The 26,500-nt window shown below is 37.9% G+C and overlaps 1 protein-coding gene across 2 annotated transcripts in view; it reads left to right on the plus strand.

The window, feature by feature from the left end:
* The window catches only part of PARP8 (poly(ADP-ribose) polymerase family member 8), a 122,420-nt gene extending 96,810 nt beyond the window's left edge, over window positions 1-25,610 (plus strand). For both annotated transcript variants that reach the window (XM_033009025.2, XM_042804692.1), the window contains 12 exons: window positions 2,945-3,037; window positions 8,924-9,049; window positions 10,457-10,522; window positions 12,572-12,639; window positions 13,004-13,052; window positions 13,875-13,987; window positions 14,140-14,212; window positions 16,145-16,214; window positions 18,053-18,129; window positions 19,079-19,148; window positions 22,343-22,427; window positions 23,056-25,610. In XM_033009025.2, the coding sequence (XP_032864916.2) occupies window positions 2,945-3,037; window positions 8,924-9,049; window positions 10,457-10,522; window positions 12,572-12,639; window positions 13,004-13,052; window positions 13,875-13,987; window positions 14,140-14,212; window positions 16,145-16,214; window positions 18,053-18,129; window positions 19,079-19,148; window positions 22,343-22,427; window positions 23,056-23,158 (993 nt within the window). In that variant the 3' untranslated portion in view covers window positions 23,159-25,610. The remainder of the gene's footprint in view (window positions 1-2,944; window positions 3,038-8,923; window positions 9,050-10,456; window positions 10,523-12,571; window positions 12,640-13,003; window positions 13,053-13,874; window positions 13,988-14,139; window positions 14,213-16,144; window positions 16,215-18,052; window positions 18,130-19,078; window positions 19,149-22,342; window positions 22,428-23,055) is intronic.
* Window positions 25,611-26,500: the final 890 nt, after the last annotated feature.

Here is a 26,500-nt window from a genome sequence, read left to right on the forward strand (position 1 = left end):
TCTGTCAATGCCTTCTACTTCCAAGCATTTGAAGTCTTGGGTTATCTTCCCAGCTCTTATTTTCTTCTGGCTTTTCCCCACTGCAATAATTATCGTTTTAAGTAGTCTTTCAGCACCAATGATCTTCGCTTAGCTAGTAGTTTTGTGGAAGTCAGTGGCTTTATGGTATTTTTCTCCTTTCAAGTGAAAAATAAATTATATGTGAGACCACCAGCAGCTGCTGGTTTTGAAGAGGAGTTACAGCTGCCCTGTTGAGATAGTGGAGAAAAAAGTTTCCCAGCTATTCAGCTCTGCATGTCTTCAAGGTGATGATTGTAATCTAAAATTCTTCATGTTGTTCTTGTTTGTTTACTGTAGCTAGGGACATTTCTCATATTTAGGATATAAAGTCAGAAAAGACTGTTCCCGTCCCAGGGGCTCACATCCTATTACAAGAGAAGAGACAAGTGGACACCATATAGGGAAACACACTGGCAGCATGCAAAACATTAGCAACAGTGTAAGAGCAGCCTTGAATCACAGTTTTCCCATAAAGTCTGTAATTTTCTTTAAGCTCTGTCTTCTAGAATTGATTACTTTAGTTTTCATATGTTTTCATTGGCTTTAGCATGCACAATTGCAGACAAAACCAAAATACGGAAATGTGATATTGAATAGATAAATCACCATCATGTGACAAACAAAAGCCCTCCAAATGTTTGCTTCTTAATTGTAAGCCGATCTTTCATTTTGAAGGGAAAGAAAGGAGTTTAAATGGATGAACCTAACTAATCGCTGGAGTAGAGGACAGTGAAACAGCTGTACCAACATCTCTTAGAACACTCTGTTAACACTTTTGGGAAATATAAGTTAAAACTGATTTGCTTAAATTGGGACAAATTTCAGAAACAGGATCTAAAAGTGCTCTTGAAATGCTTGGCATCCGGGGTGGATATATGAAGGCAAGTTATTGAAGTATCCATGTAGCTACAAGGGTTGGGTTATTTTCCCCACTGGACTGCAGAGCCAAACCACTCAGTGGGCATAAATGTTCGTCAAATACATAAAGTCGAAAGAATTGTATAGACCCTAATAGTATTGACTGTTCCTCTTCAGAGCTCAAATTTTTCTGTCTTGCTTCTCCTCATATCTACAGTTTTCCAGCCATAAGATCTTAGCTCCAATGTCCACCTAAGAGAAGAAACACCTTTCAAATGTCAAACATAAATACAAGAACCATTTTCCTAACTTCTTTCCACCAGAGATTTCTGGGATCATAACACAGGCAGAGGGGAGGGAAAAAAAAAGAGCAAAGATGACAAATTCTGTGTTGCCTGTGACATCTTTTAGTCTCGGGATAACTTACTTTGTTAAGGTTGTAAAAAACATGTCAAAAATATGTATTCTCTTAACACTTTTCTTCATAGCAAGCATGGATAAACTTAGGTGGCCCTGCTATTCCAGAGCAATCCCTTGCTTTGGAGTGAAAGGGACTCTGTGTATACTGTTGATTATGATAGTCAAGGCGGCAGTGCCACTATGCTTCCCCAACTAAGCAAATTATTTAACCACCTTCTAAATGTGGAAAACCTAAGAATAATGACAATAATAAATACTTCTTGTCTAGTGTGCCATGGCACAGGGAATTCGATCATGTTAAGCTTTGTCTGCTGCCTAATGCAATGTAACATAGCAGATAAAATAAATCAAATGGGTGATACTCTATTAGACTTGAAAGATGATAGGTCTTTTAAAGCAACTGATGTGAGAATGACAATGCAGTAGATTTCAGATGTTTTTTGAAGTCTTGAATCTTTGAAACCCATCAAGTGCATATTTTAAGGGTTATGAAACAAGTGACTACAAATACAACAGTATACTTATTACTGACAAAGCTGTTGCCTGAAGCAGAATTCAGTGAAATTTTATGTCTTCTTTCTGTGCTCAATTCGGTTTCTCATTTCTGAAAGTGCTTTCTAGAGACACTGTCTTGAAATTCAAATTGTACTGCTACAGATTCTCTAGTGATTGTCATGGTAGCTAGACTCAGAATTGTTACAGAAATTCAGAAGGGCCTACCAAAGATCATTTTAAGTTTCAGTGAGCTAGGATTTAATAATATGGATTCAAAGAAATGTTATCAAAAATTATATTTTATTATTTTCAACACTGTAATAAAATGTCATGCTTATTGGGGTCAATTTTAAGGAGGGTTTTAATTTGTGTTTCTGTCTTGTGTTATTTTCAACTGTTTGTTCATTTTGAATGCTTATAACAATTCACTGTGTGTCTGGTTCAACAACATGGAAGTTTTATTATTTTTTTAATATCTGAAAAAAGGGTGGAAGTCCCTTTATTTATTAAAATACCATGTGGCCTTCCTAAGTATGGTGTTTATTCTACAAAAATGTAATGTATTTTCTCAAAGTTTACAAATAAATTGTTAAATTAGTGAAAAGATAAATTAAAAGTAGCTTCTCCTAGAAACTTGTCTTTCTAGATCAGATTTTTATGTGTGTTGTCAAGAGCAAAACTACAAGCTGTGAGGTATAAACCTGCATTTATGAAGGGGATGTGCCCCTATTAGTTTCTGGATTTGTTCTCCATTAATTTTGATTATGTAGGAAGTTTTCAGAGTCTTATATGATAGTGTTAAGGACATTTGGGAACTATGCCTGTAATTTGGGGTTTGCAGTCTGTTCAGATTTCTTTTAAGTTTAGCCTCTGTGAGTACTTAAGAGTTTTGGAGTTCTTCACACCTCTTCTTCAGATTATTAAAATGCTTCTCTAATGTATCTTTCTCAATAATTGTCATGTATTCATAATTTGAAATTAATGTTGCAGTTAATATCTGAAGAAAATAATTAACATTAAATGTGTTTGGGTTTTGGTGTGGGTATGACATGATAAAACCAAGAACCCAAAACCAGAACAAAAATATAATTAACTTTCTTTCTCTGTGTAGCCCACTGTTTGTGAACGAGAGCTCTGTGTATTTGCTTTCCAAACATTAGGAGTGATGAACGAAGCTGCTGATGAAATTGCAACTGGGGCCCAGGTAGAATTACCTAATGCTTGTTACATGTCTGATTTTCTATAGTATACTCAGTCTTCTCAGTCTCTTCTAGTATTTATTTTGATCTGTATTCCCCATATGAATACTGTTTGATAAGTTTTACTTATTTGTCCACTCTTACAGCTGTAAAAACACTGTTTTGTGCATGGTGTTTTCAAATGGTGCTACTGAAGTGCTTCCACTGGTTTTTTTACCATGTAATTAGAATAATCCTGTTTTCTTGTTCTGTTGTATTCAGTTGGGTCACCTGGGTTGTTAATAAAGGCAGACATTGTCATTTGGAGATAATTCCCATTTATTTTCACTTAATGAGCCATTACTACTTGCATGCAATTAATAAGCTACTTCCTGTTCATGGTGTTGGGATGCAGCTATCCACTGAGCATCTGTTGTTTTGATCATTAAATAACAGTGGGAAAGTCCTTACTTGATGTTGCTACATAGGCTTTTTGCTCTCTTCTCAAGGATCAGGAATTTAATATAAGCTTGCTTCCTGACTCCAAGTTCAGTTATTAATGTAGTTATAACCATATAATTTTTTTATTTAATAACTGTGTATGTGCCTTAAAACAAAGTATTTTAAACTATGTTTCCAAATCACCATATAACCTTAGATTCCAGTAAGTTCAAAAGGTAAAAGATCTTACATTTAAGATACTTTCAAGATCTTAAGTTAAAAGTTTACAAATTTTATGGCAAAGTGCTTTCCTCTCTGATTTCCTAAACATATATCACTGACCATGCATTTACATAGCAAGCAATGTGGGGTTTTTTTTTGGAAGAGCAAGCAATCAGTTCAGTTAACTTTAGATAACATTAGTGAGTCCAGCCACTGGAAAAAAAATATTCACCAAAGTGCGTGAATACCAACTGTGAGCATATCCTCAAAGGAAGAAACCTACAACAGTGTACACCACCTTCTTCACTTGTGAGTATGACTGCAGGATCTGAGTATCAACTCTCATCTGCTGTCTGACAACCATTAGATGGCTATGTTTGCAACATCTAGCATAGTAAACACTGGGATACTTGTGTAAGCTTGTAAGAATTGGAGAGAGGTGTGCAAATGAAGCTCCACCTCCTCCTCAGCCTGAAGTCCTCTGAAGACCTCAGCTATGTGTTTCTGGGAAGCTAGAGTTAGGGGTTTTTTTAAATTCAGGCCCTTACATGGTGCATTACATGTACATTTAGGATCACAGAAACATAGAAAAGTTTGAGTTGTAAGGGACCATTAAAGGTCATCTAGTCCAGCCCCCTCTGTAATGATCAAGGACATCTTCAACTAGATCAGGTTGCTCAAAGCCCTATTCAACCTGACTTTGAATGTTTCCGGGGGTGAGGCATGTACAGCCTCTCTGGTCAGCCTGTTCCCATGTTTCATCACCCTCATTGTAAAAAATGTCTTCCTTCTATCTAATCTAAACCTACCCACTTTTAGTTTAAAACCATTACCTCTTGTCCTATCACTATGGGCCCTGATGAAAGGTTTGTCCTCATCTTTCTTACAAGCCCCCTGTAAGTACAGAAAGGCTGCAATAAGGTCTTACCACAGCCTTCTCTTCTCCAGGCTGAACAACTCCAACTCTCCCAGCCTTTCTTCATAGGAGAGATGTTCTATCCCCCGGTCAATTTTGTGACTCTCCTCTGCACCCACTCCAACAGGTCCATGTCTTTCCTCTGCTGAGAACTCCAAAGCTGGACAGAGTACTACAGGGAGGGACTCACCAGAGAAGAGTGGAGCGGGAGAATCCCTTCCCTCAACCTACTGGCCACCCTTCTTCTGATGTTGCCAAGACTGTGGTTGTCTTTCTGGGCTGTGAGCACACATTGCTGGCTCATGTCCAACTTTTCATCCACCAGTACACCCAAGTGCTCCTTGGCAGGGCTGCTCTCAATCCCTTCATCACCCAGGCGTTACTGATACCAGGGTTTGCCCTGATCCATTTTCAGAACCTTGCACTTGGCCTTGTTGAACCTCTTGAGGTTCACATGGGCCACTTCTTGAGCTTCTCCAGGTCCCTCTGGATGTCATCTTGTCCCTCAGGCATGTCAACTACACCACTCAGCTTGCTGAGGGAGCACTCAATCCCACTGTCCATGTCATTGATGAAGATACTGAACAGTACTGGTCCCAATACAGACCCCCAAGGGACACCACTTGTCACCAGTCTCCATCTGGACATTAAGCTGTTGACCACTACTCTGTCGATGCAATCATCCAGCCAGTTCCTCATCCACCGAACAGTCCACCCATCAAATCCGTATCTCTCCAGTTTAGGGAGAAGGATGTTGTGGGGGATCATGTCAAAGGCCTTACAGAAGTCCAAATAGATGACATCTGTAGCTCTTCCCTTGTCCACTGATGTAGTCACTCCATCATAGAAGGCCACAAGGTTAGTCAGGCAGGACTTAGCCTTGGTGAAGAAGCCTTGCTGGCTGCCTCGAATCTCTTCCCTGTCGTCCATCGTCTTCTCTTACAGTGGGAGCGACTTTGCTCCCCCAGTCCCCATCATGCTGTCCATCCTCTCAAGAAGTGTGAGAAGAGACGCTGCCACTGAAGACTGAGGAAAAAAGTTGTTGAGTACCTCAGCCTTCTCCTCATCCGTTGTTACCAGTTTGTCAGTTTTGTTCATCAGTGGGGGAGTATACTTTCTTTGACTTTCCTTTTCTGGCTGATGTACCTGCAGCAGCTCTTATTATTATTTTTTCCATCCCTTGCCAAGTTCAGCTCCAGCTGCACCTTGGCCTTTCTGACCACATCCCTATACAACCAGGCAGTGTCTCTGTATTTGCAGGATACCTGTCCCTGTGTCCACTGCCTGTGCATTTTCTTCTTACCCTCTAGATTGACCTGCAGGTCTTGACTCAGGCATGCTGGTCTTTTGCTTTCCTTTCCTGATTTCTTAGACCTGGGGATCGAGAGGTCTTGTACTCTATGGAAAGCATCCTTAAAGATCTGCCAGCTCTGTTCTGCTCCCTTGTCCCTGAAGGCAGTCTCCCAGGACAATCCTATTAACTATTTAAACAACTGGAAGTTTGCTTTCCTAAAATTAGAGAAAAATCAGGTAAAAACTTACATCATACATTATATGTACATTGTACATTAGGTACAAACAAGTAGCTCTCACTTTTTAAATACAGCTGGCAGGAGAAGTGGTCCTGGTTATCATTCACACTGTTTTATGTAGGTATCACTGTTGCAGCCATATGTGGAGCTTGCTCTAGATTTCTAGAGTACCTCTGCATTCACAGAGCTTTGCTGTAGAGTACTGAAGTGATTACAACCTTAATGGTGCTTTAAAAAGTTAAATAAAAGCTTTTGTTGATTTGTCCCATTGGACCTAGTTGACTAAATTGCTAAGTTTCATTCTAGAGATAGCATTGAACCTAGCTCACTACATCTGATCTGGTTGAGCACCCATTCCTGCATGCAGAACAAATTCAGGACTTCTAGGGTTCGATTCATCTGAGCTATTTTGGACATTAGTTTAGGATAGTGTGAATCACAGCATAAACTACCAGCACAGTGTTTATTTTCTCTGTTGATTATAGAGAGCCTAGGCTGACTAGTAAGAGATAAGTTTTCACATTGTGATTCTCTACAATTTGTCAGATGAATCTTCCTCCAAATCATTTTGTGTGGTGAAGGAGCCTAAATGTAGGGTCCCATTATTAGAAAACACATCTGTTTTTTTTCTGCTGTGTTTTCAGCTAGTTCTCTAAGGTATATACCCCTACTTTGTCACTCCCAGTATTCTGATAGCTCCTCCTTAATAATAAATGATTGTACTTTTTTCAAGTCCAAACTCACCTTGCCCTATTTTACTCACATAGTCAGAATGCCTGAAAATTAAAAGCCTGATTTCTTGATAGTTCAGATTCCCTATAAAGAGTCTGTGGAGGGAGAGATGGGCAGTGTCTGGGAGACTGATGTTGTAAGAGTAATTGTCATCAGCAAGTATCGCCTTGTCATCCTTGAAAATAATTAAATCCTTACTTACATAATTCAATACCTACTGTTAAGGAAGAGGAGTTCAGGCCCAGCGATGACACTTGCTACATCCACAGCACTTCCTGTTACCAAGGAAGACATACACAAGTTTGTGTTATGATGTTTGTATTAGACTTACCTCCCAGTTTAAATCGCTTGGCGTTCCATCATCTCAAAACAGGGGATCTCAGGGGAAATTGCAGGTTTAACTAGGTCTAATCTATGCACAGTTTCCCCCATGTCAGAGCAATATGCAGGTGTCATGGTGAGAAACATTATAGAAAAGATGGTGTTCTAAGAACAGTGCCAATTTTAAGACAGTCTCACCATGCAAATCATAAAGCAAGGCAACTTTGCGTCACTGTACTAAGAGATCTGGGGACTCAAACAACTCTTCCCTTGTAGTGTTTTGTGACTGGAGGCTAAGAAGTGCTTCTGAGAAGCAGGGTGCATGAACTCAGGCTCAGTTTCATGGTAATACATTTACAGAGTTTCAGGCCTCTAGCTTGACATGGCTGTGTATGCAGACTCCTTGTCTCCTTTGCAGATTCTAATTCAGATGCCCTGTTTTGAAACATTCATCACACTTATAAGTATTATAAGCTGGAAAGTAATCAGAGCACCATGGAGGAAGTGATCATTATTTAAATAACTTAATTTTTCAATACACCTGTGATATTTAGTAACTGGAAGTAAAAGAATATTTTTAAAGTCATGGAGAAAATTGTCTATTCATGCTAAAGAAGCAGAGGAGGAGAATGGCAACTGCAGTGCAGTTCCTTTTCCCTTTCATCATGATCCTTATTTTCACTCTGCTTGTCTAAAGGACCATCTTTTTTATTTTCATTCAAACGATCAGATACAGTGGCAGATATGCAGAAACTTCTAGAGCATCTTGAGCTGTGAGATGAGATCTGATCTGTGTGGTGTTGTGGGAGGAACAGGGATGCCTACTAAGTACTGCTCATCTCAGCTTTTCCTTTTTTTCATAGAAAAGTCTGTTTTCACACAGGAATGTTTTCAGAAGGCATAGAAAAAAATTGGTAAATCAGTTAATTTGCAGCTATATTTTTAGTTAGCAACTTCGGATTTCATTATGAGCTCGGTTTAGGTTTCTTGGCTGCCAGAAAGCAGTCTGTGATTGCTGTATTCTGTTTTTAACCTCAGAATTATTAATTTTGAAACAGTTTACAGAAATCCATTGCTAAGCTGTGTATGTGCCTATGTGTACATATGTGAATACATCCCTGTGTGCACATTACACGCGTGATCTTATGGTAAAATCTTGGAAATCATAAATATAAAAAAACATGTAATTTTGTACAACAGGATGGAAGGAAGAGGACCTCCCAGTGTGAGCCATCCAAATTACTATTATATCACTGCAGTGTTCTGGCTTTAGCAGAAGCAATATTTGGAAGTGTGTCTAAGATTACAGTCTTCAGAAGAACAGTAGACAGTGGTACAGATTCACAAACCCTTCCTCATTCTTGAGCAACATTTTTCACTGGCATCTCCTGTACAGAGATACACAGATCCAGCATGATTTCATTTCTCTAGAGAATTAATTTAATCCAGGAATTATCACACATGCACAAGAGAAAGCAGGACTGCAAGCAATGTATTTGACATGATAATACAATTAGGACCAGATATTGGTCCTACTTATACACCTGGTATAATATACCAGGGCTGAACTTGATGCCAGTTGAGGTCAGTGGAAAAATTTCAGTCCTGAACTATGTCCCATGGTTAGCGTGGTTTGGATAATATAAGTAACAATGAAATATGGTATTACAATAGCTTGTAAACAAAGCTGACTGGAAGATACAATATGAAAGTACATATATTGAATAAATATATTTTTTTATCCCTAGGTGGTTGATCTGTTAGTATCCATGTGTCGGTCTGCATTAGAGTCACCTAGGAAAGTTGTCATTTTTGAGCCATATCCTTCTGTAGTTGATCCTAATGATCCTCAGATGCTGGCCTTTAACCCCAGGGTAAGTAGTTACCTTTCATTATGTCATAGTTTGGTTTTAGTCATGCATGAGATTTCAAAGCAAAGCCTTCTGGAGGAGTCTACTTTACTGTAAGAGATAGAGCTTCAGAATACAGCACAAGCATGTGACTATTTTTAGTACTTAGTAGGTTTTTAAATTGTCTCCATGAAGGTATTTGAATATAAACTGTAAGTCGCGTTCAAAGTTACGTTGAAGCCAAGAAATTCTCCATGTAAACCGGAGGATTTCCAGTCCATCTTTTTATTCTTAAAGTGGTTATTGCTGTCATCTCATTTTCTCTTTGTCAACAATTATGTCCTTAAATGTAATTTTATCAAATGTTTACATAATAGTTCAGTTTTGCACAAGCTGCAGTTTTGAAATATTGTGTTTGCACTACTTGCTCATTAGGCTGCAAATACTGCCTCTCATGGAAACCCTTGAGAAGTTGTGAACTACCACATCTCACTTGAGCCATCCCCGAGGGCATAAATTACAACTTTGAGTGTCCTGCATTAGGATGCATTGTGCTTTTTTTTCTGAACAAAGACCAGTCAGCAGTGGTTCATCAGGAAAGGGGCGAGCATGTTCTGTAGCATGTGGGAAAAAAGACTTGCCAGGAGGTGCTTGGAAGGCAGCTGATGAGGAGACAGCTAGTGGTGGCTGGGCAGGGCAGGAATTGGAAGCAGAAAAAGGAATATGAAAAAGGGTCACACCAGAGAGGAATGGAGAGTGCCTCTGGGCTGGCAGGGCCCACACCCCCTCCTCCAAGCTTCTTGCCAGCATGGATGAGGTGAGGGCCCATGGGCAGAAGTTGGAAAGACCCAAAGATAGGAAGCAGTGAAGCTTCTGGAGGTGTTGTGACATGTGGAGCTGGTGAAGCATGGACTTCCAAGCTCATCTGCTCAGAAGTGGAGCCATCTGGTAGTGGTTCCCAAGCAGAAGATAGGCAAGGATCAGGGTGAGGCAGAGGGGCAACTGGAAGATCTCTGATGTTTTATAGAACTGTTAGCAAAGTAAACACATATGTTTATTTGGCATTTTATTTAAAATCCATTTGGTCACTACATTATTCAAATTAATAGAATGTTGTCCAAATAACTGTCAGAAACTATATTTAGATACAAATTTTTTTTTTAAAAGTGAGCTAATATTTTGAGTTTGTTGGAGTGAGATTCAATGAAAAACCATGATGATAATATTTTTTCAGGGAATTTTCCTGGACTATGAATGAGAGAGCCTATGTGTGAGGTGGAAGGAAGCTATTGGTTAAAACTGTTTGAAAGGACTGATTTGCTGAACATTTGTCCTAGTTTTGGCTTTATACACACTCAAAGAATTCCAGTTTTTTGTAGAGCCACAGACTAATATTCTTTTAATTTATTTGCTTATTTTATGCTACATCAGAAAAAGAATTATGACCGAGTCATGAAAGCATTGGACAGTATCACTTCTATTAGAGAGATGACACAGGTGAGTTTAAAAATCTTTACCTAACTTAATTGCTATTTCTAGAACTAGGAAGATGTTTATTTGGCTTTCCTATGATGAGCAAGGAAGTCAATAGTCTCTCTCCTAAAGAGCTTGTTCCCATTAAAGGTTTGTAAAGGATAAGGTGCAGTAGGAAAAAATTACATATGTACACTGTATTAATTATGCTAAAATAGCAAAAGCAAGTTGTCACTTAGCACAACAAAAACATACTTACACACATGCCATCAACCCCGGTGGATATGGTAGCACATGGTGGAGCATAGTCCGGACTTGGAGATGGCAAGGCACCAATACTTAGTGGACATCTCCATGATGACAGTGTTGGCTGGAATCTGTTGCTGCACTGTGTCTCAGCTCTGGGTTAATGATGCACCCTTTGCATCCCGTCACGTAGCGCCAGTATGTGCCAGGAGGCGGGCAAAGCACAGCCTGAATGATGTCATCTAAAAGCACCATTTGCGCTGTAAAAGGAAAGGTGGTCATCTTGGATCCCCGAAGGTCGTGACTTCGTCCTCCCTCCTCTTCATCACCTACCCAACAGTGTCCTTTGTGGTTTTAGTGGCGCACAGCCCAGTTTCATAGCGTGGGTAGAGGTCTGTTCTGCTGCTTGCTTCCTCTAGTCTTTAACTTTCTTATGCTTTAACCTTCAGCTGTTACATCACATGTAGCTAAACAAGAATAGGGTCTTGTGCAGCAGTCATGCACATGGAGGCACAAGCAATAGAGATTTACTCCATCAGATACAGTCTACAGGTCAAAAAATAGTTTTTCGCTGACACAAACAGCTTTTCCCATCAAATGTCTGAAACAGTTTTTCCCATCAAAATGTCTGAAAAATAACAAATCTAGAATATCCATAATAGCGAAATAAGAGTGATCAAGTAGAACTCAGATCTTTTGGAATTTAAGTAAGAGATAATAATAGCAGAATGGGACACTGTAGTGAGATAATCACCAACTTTTGAATTTCTGGAAATATCACAGCTGGACTGGGTCTTTTATTTCCAAAGCAAAAGAAATTGATTTTGTGACAATGTTCTGAATGATAGCTTTATTTCTATTATAGCAAAACACTCAATCAGCTAAGTATGGTTGGGGACTTGGAAGGTTGGGTCTCTTGGGATTACTACCATATGATTTCTCAGTATTCATAGTGGGACAGAATCTGATAGGCGTACTTATTATGTTTATTGTTATGCTTCCTTTCCCAAACAGCCCAGCTTATTATAACTGATTATTGAAATCTCTTCTATGTACCTTGCTTTTCCAACTGCTATATAAATGTAACCTCACAACAGTTTATAAATCTTACTCTATTTATAAACTACTTTGGGATTCTGGAATGAAGAATGAAGTGTATAGAGAGGAGTAAAATAAATTGAAAATCAAAATTCACATATTCTTGTTACTTAAAATATGATCTTGTAAACATTTAAAAAATCTGGTATTTCTGATACCTAATATAAAGTCTTTTAAAAAGAAGAATAACCACCATTTTGCTATTTTTTAAATGTTAAAATAATTCTTGGACTGAAGAGTTTTAAAGGGATGCTTTGCACTGTGATTGAAATCAAGAAAGGTTTTCAAATGGATCATAAGATGATACAGTATTTTACTTTACCAGTTTATACCATGATACAGTTTAAAAAGAGTGTATTATCTTCACATATTTTGAGAGACATAATTTTCTGAAGTTCCAGTCCAATTTCTTAATCCAAGAGATGAACATAAAGAGACATCTTTTGCTGTTCTCCCTGAGATCACCAATGTTTGCTATAATATACTCATTTTGATGCTAATGATATGCTTATTATTTTACTCCAGGGAAAATAATTGCTATATTAATTCTTGTCATTGTCAAAACACATTTATAACTGTACAATGTTAAATGTCAGTAAAACTGTGATTTAAGCCTAATAATGAGTCCCCTGTATTCATTTTAATAGATGAAATCATGGACAATATAACATATAAAATTTAACCATATGATTTCAACTAGAAGTAAAGAATGTAATTACTCTTTTCTAGGCACCTTACTTGGAAATCAAGAAGCAGATGGATAAACAAGACCCTCTTGCACATCCTCTTCTACAATGGTATAAAATTGACTCACATGAGATGATAGTTATTAAAGTACCAAGTTTAATGAATAATCACTTCACCAGTGCAATCTGATATAAGCTCACACTAAGAGTTAATGTCAGGGTTGACATTTCCAACTGCAGGTGTTTCTGGACTGTTTCTGGACCTCATCTGAGCCCTCTGAAAACACTGTAAGGACTCCAGTTTATTTGTACAGCCTCTGATCTCATTTTCTAGTCAAGATTTGGTCTATCTCCATCTGATAGGTTCAAAGACCTGCAGCTGGGTGCTTTGTGGTGGCCATTCATAACACGTTTTTAAGAAGAAAAGTTCTGTTTGGTTACCATGTCTAATACATCTAACTGTTTCTTATTTTAGGGTTATTTCTAGTAATAGATCACATATTGTGAAGCTACCAGTGAATAGGGTAAGTGTCTGTGGGTTCTTTATTATTTTCTCATTTCTCATGGCTTGTATTAGCATCTTAGGTGGAAGTCTCCTAGCCAAACATAGGTGTGTACAGTCAGACTAATCACATGGACTCAATTAAGAGGCAAGGGGGAGAAATAGGCAGTTTCAGGTCATGACTCATAGAATCATTTTGTGAATATCTAAAATAGGTCAAAGGAATAATGCTCATAAAAAGCCTGTTTGAGGTGAGTAGCTCAAATACAAGTGTCTACCTTGTAGTCATCTGAGACTGAGTGAGAATAACTTCACTATTTGTTTTGTTACCATATAGAAAATTTGATACAGAATTGTACAGAAAGCAGTGCACACAAACATGATGTACTAGGAGATCCACATATGAGTACACCTTAAAAAGAGTATAGCTCTTGAATTTCAGAGTGGTGGTGCTGAGATTAATTTCTGAGTATGTGTGCCTCTGATCCTCTGATTAAGGGCATAATAATCTGCAACCTTTCAAATCTGAACCTTAATTCAAAGCCAGCTCTGATCAGAATACCGTGATGAAATTTTTCAGTTTAATTACTTTGCTAGAGCCATGTTTGGCTGAAATCTGTTTCAGAAACTTCCATACATTTCATAAACCAAAAGACATTCTTACTGTTTGATTTCAGGTAAAAACTATGGTAGTGAGACCAATTTCAACTTAGTTCATATAGTTATTTAGATTCAGTTATGTATTTTGTGAAACAACATGGTATCTTAAGAGCTACCATTAAGGAAATACAATGCTTTTGTGTTAATGAACTTCTTTTCACTTGTGCACTATTATATTTTACAGCAACTAAAGTTTATGCACACTCCTCACCAGTTCCTACTTCTCAGCAGTCCACCAGCCAAAGAATCCAATTTCCGAGCTGCTAAAAATCTCTACGGAAGTACCTTTGCATTTCAGTAAGTACATATATTCATATTAATTAAAGGTTATCAAAATGCCATGCTATTTTTTTGTTATTGCCATTTGAGGTTTACAACGGTGAATTTATTGTTTCAAAAGATCAATGATTTCATTTTGCATTTTAACACTTTCTTTTTCATTTTTTCAGTGGTTCACACATTGAAAATTGGCATTCCATCCTGAGGAACGGCTTAGTTGTTGCTTCCAATACAAGGCTGCAGGTAAAGAGTAGATTAAATAGATTTAGCTAACCTGCCCATGTTTGTACATATTTAGTCAAGTTTTCAGGGCATGTGGTTCTGTTAGTCATATAGGTGGAAAGAAGGGATGTTTTCAAATACCGTCTTGTATCCTGAAAAAGGTTCTTTTCCAATGCAATGAAAATTAAATGTCTCTGCTAAAATGGCTAGAAAATCCCATTGCTGGAATCAGTATTTCAGTTTTACATTGCAGAGCAGCACCTCCATGAGGTTTAGTTCAGTACTGCTTAAAAGCAGTCGGGATTAAAATTTAGAGCTACATAAACTATCTCCATGTTACATGATCCAAGAGCATTTTGATTTACAGGAACTAGGTTTACTGCATCTTCTGTTCTCTGATTTCCTTGGGAATGGAATTACAAATGTACAGGCCATGAGGGAGCTATTGCAAACTTCAGTTCATCTTCTCAGACTGAATCAACAGAAGAGCAGTATTGCAGAGGAAAATAGCCAGTACTAAAGGGACTAGGGAGCTGTAACTCATTAGCATCATGGTCTTGACAGCTCTTCTCCAGAGCTAGGCCCGTGATACCTGAAGGAGGATCCCAGGATGCTGACTAAGGATTGGGGTACAGAAGACACTAAAAAAAATGGAAATGGAAATCTCTGCTGTTCCTTTTAGTGGTTTGGATGTATTTATTAGCTTATCTGGAATATAATTCCCCAAGAAAGCAGGATTTATACATCAAAATTCATCAGAGTAAACCCCTTTGTTTATGCCTATTTTTTTGTTGAGGGTTGAGATACTGGGAATACAGGGAAGCAGTAAAACCCTGTTTTATACAAGTCATCATTGTTAGATCTCTCACACACCTGAGGCGTATCCTGAGCCCAGTTCATTCTATTTACACCAATACCAAGCAGTCAGGAAAAACACCTACTCACCAAGGATACTATACAACACTGTAGGAGCTGGAGGAGTGAAAGCATGTTTGCACATTCGTATGAGAGCTCTGGCACGTTGCAGAGGCGACGTAAATATCATTGGGTCAGAGTGAAGAAATAAGATTGAGCATGACTCTGAAGCCCAGTGATCATAACATCTACATAGGTAGGAGGTACTCTGGGTTCTCATTTGTGCTCCAACAACTACTGGGTGTGTTTTCTTTAAAGGCTTTTCCACATAAAGCAGTCAGTCTCTGGTGGAGAAGTGAAACCTATACTTCCCCCTTTCCAGATGAGAAAATGACTGCAGAACTAATAAAAAGTGCTCACTTCTGTTGCTTAGTCCAAGCTTCGTGACATGGAACAGTGATGGTGGTGAAGAATAGTGTTCCCTTTCCTCTATTCTTTTCAGACAGCTGGTCGCTTTGTGGCTAAAGCTCAGTCCTGCAGTGACGGGATATGTATGTCTGAACTGGCTCAGGCAAAAGCTTGGTTGATCACATTCCTCCAGTACTCAGGCTGAACTAGTGATTACATTTTTCCATAGTGTATGACCAGTGTCATCACCATCTCTTCTTTTCTTACCTTGAAGTGAAGAAAAGCAGCTGTTGCTGCTGTTGATTCACAGATGCTCGCTTAGGCTGTGCTTCCTGTCAAGGTTTTGATGAGAGACACATGCTGAGCTTGCTCAGTCTTGTTAAGGCTGAGGTGTATTTGGCCATGTACAGAAGAACTCTCTGTATGCATCCTCCATGGTAATGTTGGATTTTTATATATAAATTTGATGTAAAATTATGTTTGGGCATTTTGACAAGCTTTCCAAAATATACAGTATTTCAGTTGCATATTTGTAGCATGATTTTGTTAAAGACTTCTTTGAACACCATTTATTACTAGGCAGTAAATGAGTGCCATGGGGCAGATGCTTAACTACATTATGACCTGTTCCTATCATTATTATTTTGTCCAGATAACCAAATTAATCTTAATCATTCTGTTCTTTTTCAGCTCCATGGTGCAATGTTTGGAAGTGGAATCTACCTTAGTCCATTGTCAAGCATATCATTTGGTTACTCAGGTGATATTTATAAATCACTCTACAGTTGGAGAAACATAGCGGGGTATCTTCATACACTGCTTTTCTCACCAGCTTCACTGTTTTCCACACTCTATTATTTGTATTTGTTGACCAAGATTTAATTCATTCAAAAAAGAGAAAATCTAAATACCTGTCCTCATTTTCCAAGGTGCCGAGTACCATGAAACTGTGCTTGAAGTAAATAGTAGCTAATAGTGAATGCTATGTGTAATAGAGCAGGTCTCGATTATGCAGTGGAAATCCAACTTTGTGACTTTGTGTTTGTGATTTTTTTATCAGCATCTGCCCAAGTCCATCTAACATTACCTATTGTTTCATGGGCTTTTACAACCTGATCTGGCAAAACAAATATTCATCAATAGACATGTTCAACTGTGTATATTTAAGAGTATTCCCAGCTATCACCAGGTCAGGATTACATAGAAAGTACAGGACAATTGTTTATTTTAGCATGAAAAGGGGAAGGAGCATAATTTGTCCCACTAGTAGATCCAGAAGTGAGTTGTACAGAGTTTTCATACAAGAATCCAATCATAAATAGAAGTATAATATAAACAAGATACCCCAATGTGTATATTAAGAAACTTAAGAGATTTTAAAATATGGTGACTTTTTCCTTTAGGTATGCTGTGTTTACCGCTTCCTCGTGTATGAAAGTGCTGGTATAGTTGAATGTATGTTTGTGTGCATGTAGATAATGCTGAGAGTTTAGTTATTCTTTCTGATTTTCAGCATTTTTAGGTAATGTCACAATTCATTTTAAGAGCTTGGCATTTTTTACTACTATTTATTGAATTTCAGTATCAATCTCTAAATGCACTTTCTAGAGATTACATTAGTATCGAAGATTTTTAGGACACATTAAGAGTGAAGGCTGCACTACCATTATCTAATAAAATGCCCTTCTTTTTGGACAACAGTCCTTTGTCAGCTTCAATGTGTTTTTTCTCATTTCTCTACCATTCTTGGTTGCTTCTATCCAGTCTCCGCCAGAAAGGAGGCCTGTGTTCCTATGAATTGTGTAATACTTGATGCCAATAAAAACCAGAGAGGAGTCCTACATTCTCTCTTCCTTCAAAGAGTTAAACTTCCCAATAAATTAGTCTGTTTTCGCAAACTGACAACAAATATGGGATACTGGAAAGGCAAGGAAGCCTGTAGTAGCATATGAGACAGGAATTTTATATAAACCAACATAAATATAAAAGAGATCTAAGGCACAAATGTAGGTGTTTAGATTTCTGAGATGGAAATTGGATCCAGTGTGGCTGACAAATGATTTAATGCATTTACATGTAGATAAATTAATTAAACCAAGGTAGATTTTAAAACTTTAAATAAATTAACTACTCATAAAATTTAATTAGGCCTTTAATAAGTCTAAACAAAGTGTTAAAGATTAAGAACTAAAGTTGTTTCTCTCATGATTTTGCTATCCTACCCACAGTAAATCAGACTGTGTTACTTCAGCCTGAATAGGGTCAGTTAGACTCAAGGCATGCTGACACGCAGCTTGGTTGAGCAGCCCCCTAAGAGCATTCCTGAGCTGAATTCAGTGGCACTTAAGCTCATGTTTATCTGCTTTTGCACCTGCTTAATGCTAACTTGACTTTCCTAAGGTCTTTTCAATACATGCAGATGTACTGGTAATTCACAGGATTAAACTGAGAAATTCTATGACAGAGTTAACTAGCTTTTTGGGTGTCATGCAAAGGACAATGATTCCCACTGTGCTACCTGTTTCATTCTCCGTACTTAACTTTGCTTATGATGGTATTTATATGCCAGGGTATATTACATGATTTTAATATTCCTAGGGATGAACAAGAAGCAGCAGAAGGTGTCAGCTAAAGATGAACCAGCTTCAGGCAGTAAGGGCAGTAATACATCCCAGGTACAGTACATCAACCATCATCTCTGGAGGACTTACAGTTTTATGCTTGTGAACTTGATATCTGAAGAGGAGGTAATATTCCCATCATGAAACCTAGCAGTTTTATTTTATTTAAAGAAATCAACAACTTCAAAGGCTGCAAACATCAAATAGACACCAACTGCTTTTAGTGATGATTTATGGAGTATGCTGAAGGTCTTGTGCCCTTCTTTTCCAAGAAGAAGAGTTCAGGAAGAGAGTGAAAATTAAATACAGATTGCATTATGAGCCTTAGCAAGCCCTTACTTTCTGAGTTCTAGACTTGCAGAAGAAAGATACAAAAGGAATTGAGAGTAGTTCTTACTGGAAAATTAGTAGCTTTTCGCTTATAGCAAGTCAGTTTTTCTTTTTCATGTTTTTTACATATTAAAACATTACAATTTTTCTTTATCTAAAGCAAACTCGTAGCTTTTATGAATTGGGCTAAATTTTGAGAAAGAAATCTTATATCTGTCTCTGTAGTAAACTCCTAGAAACTACAGACTAACCTGATTTTGGAGAGACATTAATATGAAACAGCAGAAGCCCTCAGAAATGGGGTAGCCAGTAAAATACCAGGGTAGTGGCCAAAGAATAAGTGATCAAATTCACCTTTTTCTTCTTCCTGCTATAGATTTGTTTATCAGTAACACCCTGATATTTCCAATAATATTATTTATTCTGTAATACTTAGAAACTTTTTTTTCTAGATAAAGGAGTTCAAATCCCTTTTACAATAATCCAAACTAGTAGTATAAATGTTTCTAGAAATTCTATTTCATTTAGAAGTACGATAGAAATGTTTTAGAAAGACTACCTCTAACTTTAGTCATTAATAAACCACTGAAAGTAGCAGCCCTCTCCTTTGTTACTTTTTCACTCAGTTTGTCTTAGTGCACTAATTAAGTTTTCTCATGTTTTTACATCTCAGTCACAGAAGAAAGGACAACAGTCACAATTTTTGCAAAGCCGTAACTTAAAATGCATAGCCTTATGTGAAGGTAAGCTGAAAGCCCTCAAAAAGCTGTTTTAGTCATGAACACAGTGTTACTGCATGCAAATCACTTGAGACCTTTAGTTGCAGTACTGTTTTTTTTTTAGATAAGAGACTAGTGGTAGGTGTAAAAGTACTTGCTTAATAGCTGACCTTTATATTACAGTTCAGAACATTTCCCTCTTTGAACAAAACCTATAACACATGCTGAACTTCCATGAAATAATCATATGCACATAGTGACTGATCATCTAGTCTGTCTTTCAAATGTGATCATATTCCTAAGCCATCAAGATAAGCCAAGTTGCTACCTTTATTTGACACACCAAGTTCTTGCAAGTTCTTGACAAATGCATTCAACACCTAAAAGTCATAAAAAACAGCTTCCCTATTGAATTTCCAAATAATTTTTCACTGCTCAGGCAAATATACTGTTCATATGGTAAGCAGTCTGTTCTCTCTGACTCCTTCAGAAATTTTGTGAAGTTAAAATCCAGTGCATATGAGTACAGTCATTCTGTTCTTTTAATAACTAATGAAACCTCGGCAGGTTTTGAGAACAAAGAATTATGAAACTTGAATGAGAATTGTAACAGTAAATGATAACTAGTCTTATTGGCCAAACAAAGGGAAATTATATTAAAGTTGGTTTGCCCTTCCTTTAGAGCATTTGTTAGTTTTTGTGGAAAATATATTATTTCAGACTGGAAGCTTTCAGCTATATATGCTACTTTTTAATATATATATTTTTGAGAATGTTCAAGTGAAATATCTAATATGATTAAGGAGACATCAGTCAACATGAAAATGCAGTTTGATCTGGACAGAAAAATACAGAAGTTTAGTTCTAAAACCTTCTGAAAAAGATAGGAAATTAATCTAGGGTTTACTAGAATTTATTTGGCCTTTAATGCCTGAAGTTTCTAAATAAAAATTAAATCTTTCACAAGGTCTTTTTCATTCATGTCATTGTTTCCTTACACTTATTAATGGATTATCGATTTTATAAGGGTAAATTTGAAATATTTGGCAAAATATATTTTACCTCATTCATACTTCATTTTTCTGTGAAAATAAGTGTTTAGGGGAGGTGGTTAATATAGAGTTTAAATAAAATTAATCAAAAGAGATAAATGTTTGTTAAAAATCACAATTCATGGAAGAAATGGTATAAGAATTGAATATGCATTTATTCATGATAATGTTAGAATAGGATAGGATAGAATAGAATTAAAATGGAATGGAATGAGAATAGAATAGAATTAGAATAGAATAGAATAGAATAGAATAGAATAGAATAGAATAGAATAGAATAGAATAGAATAGAATAGAATAGAATAGAATAGAATAGAATAGAATAGAATAGAATAGAATAGAATAGAATAGAATAGAATAGAATAGAATAGAATAGAACTGAACTGAACTGAACTGAACTGAACTGAACTGAACTCTTTCATTTGGAAAGGACCTACAACGATCATCTAGTCCAACTGACTGACCAATTCAGGGCTGACCAAAAGTTCAAGCATGTTGTTAAGGGCATTGTCCAAGTGCCTCATAAACACTAGCAGGCTTGGGGCATCGACCACCTCTCTAGGAAACCTGTGCCAGTGTTTGACCACCCTCTTGGTAAGGAAATGCTTCCCGACGTCCAGTCTAAACCTCCCCTGGTGCAGCTTTGAACCATTCCCACGTGTCCTACCGAGGGGTACCAGGGGGAAGAGACCAGCACCTCCCCCTCCGCATCCCCTCCTCAGGAAGCTGTAGGGAGCAAGGAGGTCGCCCCTCAGGCTCCTTTTCTCCAAACTATTCAAGCCCAGAGCCCTTAGCTGCTCCTCACGGGACGTTCCTTCCAGCCCTTTCACCAGCTTTGTTGCCCTCCTCTGGACACATTCAAGGACCTTGGCAGCCTTCTTAAATGGTGGGGCCCAGCACCGCACACAGTGCTCCAGGTGAGGCCGCACCAACGCTGAGCACAGCGGGATAATCATCCCAGCTGGTGATGCCGTGTCTGCTGCACCCCAGGATGGGGTTTGCCCTCTTGGCTGCCAGAGCACGCTGTTGGCTCACACTGATCCTGCTGCCCATCAGCACCCCCAGACCCCTCTCTGCAGGGCTGCTCCCCAGCCACACCTCTCCCAGTTTATACTTGGGTCTGGAGTTCTCCATCCTAGGTTCAGAATCCAGAATTTGGACTTGTCAAATTTCATCCCATTAATAATTGCCCAAAGCTCCAATCAATCTAGATCCCTCTGCAAAGCCTCCTGAGCCTCAAGAGAGTCAACATCACCTCCCAGTTTGGTATTGTCATCAAACGTGCTAATGATGCATTCAACTCCTGCATCCAGATGATTGATACATATATTGAACAGAACTGACCCTAGAATTGTACCCTAAGGACATGGCTGGTAGGTGTATCCCTGTTCACCACAACCCTTTGAGCTCTGCCCTTCAGCCAGTTCTTCACCCAGCACACCATGAACCCACTCATCCCACAGCTGGATAACTTATCCAGAAGGATGCTATTTAGATGCATGTCCTAGGTTTCTCTTTTTTTTTTTTTTTTTTTTTTTTTTTTCAAATACAGATTTATGGTATAGCTTCCACCTAGCAATAAAAAGGTTTCTTCACTGTGTTGTCCTCATTCTGCTGGTAAACAACCTACAACATTGCAGTTTTCTAAATATTGAGCAAGTTTTGGCAAGCTTCATGATCCCTTTGAGTCATAATCAGTATGCTTAATTTTTTCAAATATTTGGTAGTATTGCAAATACCAGATTTGTCATATTTCAGTTTCAGTCTTTGTCTTTAATGTCTTATTTTTGGCTCAGCCATCATGAAGCACAAGTATCTCTGTTCCAAAGTCTGATTAGTTGACTCAGATCCTCCTTAACAGCCCAATGGCCACTTAAAATCAGTTTTTAATAAATATAGTTTTTAATTTTTCCTTCCAGTTAACAAATGGCTCCCAAGCATCAAATGTGTTTTCTGGAAAATATAACATACTTTGGAAACAACAACCAAATTTATTTCCCTGTTTGTACTAGCAGGCAACTCAGAGTCTACACTACACCACAGACATGAAGTAGAAAACTTCACATTTCCAAGAGGCTATTTAAAGTGTATAAAAAAGCAAATCTGTTAAAGCAGTATTTTCCAGTCATGTTTTCATCACTACGAAAATGTTTCTTTCCCTGATAGTGATAACCTCATCCGATCTGCACAAACATGGAGAGATATGGGTAGTTCCCAATACGGATCACGTGTGTACGAGATTTTTCTTTGTGTGAGTACAGAGCTTCTTTTAACATTCAGTTTCTGTTCATCCTAGACTGTTTTCCCCACATTCTCTCCAATAGTTGTAATTGAAGTAGATAGCAGATGTTTCTTCCTAATTATTTTCAGTATTGCTTCATTTTTCTATCTTTCTCTGTACTTTTGTTAGGAAATGTATGGATAAGCTAGTGACAAAGGTTTGGTAGATGTTTTGTTATAGAATAAATAAATGGAGGGTTAATGATTTTTCCCACTCTATAGCATTATCTCATGTTACAGTAAGTCTATCCATGTATCATAAAATATAATTTCTATTTGGCTGTATGTTTTAAAGCTGAGGAATTCATTAAGGGCTTCCTGTCTACAATGGGAGCATTTCCCCTCTCACCTATGATTTGTCCCCTTTAGGTCCTGGTGGCTTATTCAGCCCCAGAGTTTCAATGACAATGGCAGCCTTACCACCCTTCACTCTCTGGGATTTAGGATCTGCCTATAATGGTGAAGCTTAGCAGAGCATTTTAGTAGAAAGATGCTAACATACGGAATAAGCTTGGTTATTGAATGAAGTGGAGTTTTGGATGGATTTAGGTAGATTAATATAACACTAACTTGATATTATTTTCTGTACTTTTTTTTAGTTATGAAGATGGTCAAGTGGGTGATACAAGTATAAATACACAGGAACCAAGCATTCATAAAGAGATTCTTCGAGTCATTGGCAATCAAACTGCTACTGGTTAAAAGGACCACTCTTATTTAATTGATGTGATTTGGAAGCCTTCCTCAGTCTCAAAGCTGGATTTTGAACTGAAGAAGATGCAAAAAAATAATTTATTATTATTATTATTATAAGCAAATTAACCCTTTGAATACTTACTGTTTTCTTACTTAGTATTTCTTATCTCATCAAAATACCTAACATGGTATGAATTAGCAACTGTAGGGGTGCAAAGTCTATTAATATACTACAACTAATAATAATTAAACAGGCATTTGGGTTGCTCACAATAAACAGACTTTAAAAAGGAGTTTTGTGCTGATATTTTTATATTAAACTTCAATTGGAGGTTTTAGTACTGTATCTGGTATTTTAAATTTAGAATGACTGAATTATAAGTGAGAGAGAAGATTTTATAGCGGAGCACCTGTATTATGCAGGACACTTTGCAATAAGTAAAATATTCTCATATTTAAACACAATAAAAGGTTGTCTGGAACATGTCAAATTAAAGAAATTGGTTACCTGCAGCTTCTTTGATTCATTTTACTTTACACAAATGCAGCTAGGATTTAGAGTCAAAGGTTAAAACTTTACTTTTTTTTTTTTATTTAAAGAGTGAAACAAAGCAAAAAGTAATGAATGTGATGATGTATGGTTAGTTTTCTTTATCTTCTCTGGAAACACTGCCTTATCCTTTAAGCAGCTCAGTTGCATTTTTTAATTATACAAGCCTAGCAAGCATCTGGAAATCCTGAAGCTGTTAACTTTCCTTTTACAATTTTAGGTTTTATAGACTAGGTTAGGTTTTCATCTTAACTTCAGTGAAATTGCTCTGTGGTTAAATTTAGCCACATATTTAAAAATATGTGCTGAATTAAGGCTTTTATGTGATTGAGTTGATTGTTGGTAGATCAGAAAATACAAACAAATGCAGAATTTTACTCATTTTCTCATGGTGAGATATTTTTATTAATTTATTCCTAAAGGAAAACAAACCTATTCAAATCTCACTGTCCTTTAAATTAACAACTGCTTTTTCTAAGTGAGCATGATGGCAGCACAGTTTGGGAGGGACCCAGTCTCCCAGGCGTAAATTATATCCTGTGCCCTGATGAGTGCCCTTTATGGCCCTCACTAGCTATCCTGAAGCATCAATCACAGCTCTGAATACGAACAGCAGTTCAACTTACCCATCTGTGCAACTATTACAAGCCACCTCAGAAAGCAAAAATAGACTGAATCCTCTGTTATGTTATTTTCGTAACAAAGATGCTGAAGCACCAAATAACAGCACAATAGAGCACAGATGTGTTTGTTTCTCTTAAACAGAACTGCATTAGATACGCTGTAAGGGGTGATTCCTTCTTTCTAGTTCAAGATACACTCCCTTATTATTTGCTGCAGTTGAAGTGCCCTACAAGTAAAATAGTGTTAGTGGGCCTAGGAGCACATACTTTGAGATGTATTTTATCACTCCAGATTTATTTGCTGGGGACTTAAGTTTTTCTGGGTTCATATCCAGACTTGTAAAGCCAATTCTGTTTGCAAATCCCTGTTCTGCTATTGAATTTCTGTTGACTTTCACCCCTGTTTAGTGGACATCTAGCTTGAGAATCACGACTCTAATTGTTATCTTTTGTGTTGGGACACAGGTTAACTTCTTGAAACAGAGGATTCCCGGAATTTATCTGTCTACATAAGGACTGCCTTAGGTTGGGTAACTGTACAAAATCAGCATAATTCAGAAGTGAAGCAGAAACCCTGGTATAGCCATCTCTCTGTAATTTGTCTTGCAATGTGTCTGAATCACTGTATTTTGAATAACAAAAAGAAACTAGGAGGCAAGTCCACAAAGATAGCCTATGTTGACTTGCTGGGATGATAGCCCACCACTTTGGAGGCCTCCTCAAAAAAACTAGGAGGAGAGAAAGATGACCATGAGTGAACTGGAGAAGCCAAGTAAGCAGTCATCTTCTCTGTCCCCTCAAGCTGCAGCAGGGTCACAAGTGAACCCCTTGAAGGAAGAAACCTGGAATGTAGCTATGACAGTGAGTCAGCCGTAGTTTGTACAGTGGGGTCATGATACTGGCCGTGCATGGTGCCACTGTAAGTACAACCACTTGAAAGGGAGGGAAAATACATTGCTGCCAAATTTTAAAACTGCTCAGAGATTTGTTTTAAATGGATGAGCAGGAGGAAAGGACAGCATGGAGAAAAGCAAGGCTCCAATGTATATGGAAGCATTGATGTTGTAAGATGCCCACTTCAGGGAGTACTGAAGTGACTGACTTAAGCATGGCAGGGGAGGAGGGTGGCCAAGAGTAAAAGAATGAGTGCAGGCGTTACATAGCAGTGGAAGAGGGCAAAATCAGGGAGAAGGGTAGCTCTGAAGGGACGAAGGGCTTGCTGGTAGGAAAAAAAAAAAATTAGGAGCCACCAATTTACTGACAGGTGGCATTAGTAGCTCAGGTCCCACATGGTGCATGGCAGGAAAAAGGACTGAGACAATGAAGCTGCAGTATGGGGAAACGCAGCCTATGGAGGTATGAAGCAGCAACATGCCCAGGGCAGCTGGGCCACCTGGGAAGGTATCATGCTGTAGAGGACAGTGCAAGGACAAAAGCCCAGTGTCACAAACAGCAATTGAATTACACCAAAATTCACTTGCTACACAGTAACTCTGTCACTTTTTTTTTTCTCTAGCCAATATATTAATGAGAAACTTCTTATAAGGTATTGTATTATCTGCAGGTGAAGATGAGTCTTCATATCATTTAACAAAGTATTAGTTCTCATCATTTTTAAAAGGTGAGGGGAAAGAGGGAGGTTCTTGGGGGATCTGTCATTCAAAAAAACAAATAGCCCTTCTATAGCAAACTTCAAAGCTGAAACAAAGCTTTTATTACCAAGAACTTGAATGAAAAAGCCCAAGGATGAGATTTTCCTTGAAGGACTTTTCCCTTGCGGTTTTATCTAAGGGTAGAAGTTGCATATTGCCAAATTATTCCAAATACTTACATTCACATGGATTGCAGGGGGTAAAAAATAAAAAGCCAAGGTCATCTCAGCAAGGACCCTGTGTTATTCCCAAAGCCCTTGCATTTCACTTCCTCTGTTACCATGCACACATATTGATGTTAGAGCAATCTTTGTAACTCCCTCTGTAAAGATGTAGGCTTTTCACAGATAGCTCTTAATCAAAGAAAATAGAGCCACAGACTTTACTATCTCTCTTGATAGAAATCTCCATGAAGCCATAGCTATCTAGCTGTGACCATGTCCAGCACAGAGCAACCAATGGAATTCTTGGGAAAGAACTTTCTAACTTCCTGCTACATGCCACAACACAGTAGAAGCCTTCA

The sequence above is a fragment of the Tyto alba genome, unplaced genomic scaffold (assembly GCF_018691265.1).
Source record: "Tyto alba isolate M040663 unplaced genomic scaffold, T.alba_DEE_v4.0 Super-Scaffold_42, whole genome shotgun sequence".
NCBI classification, from domain to species: Eukaryota; Metazoa; Chordata; class Aves; order Strigiformes; family Tytonidae; genus Tyto; species Tyto alba.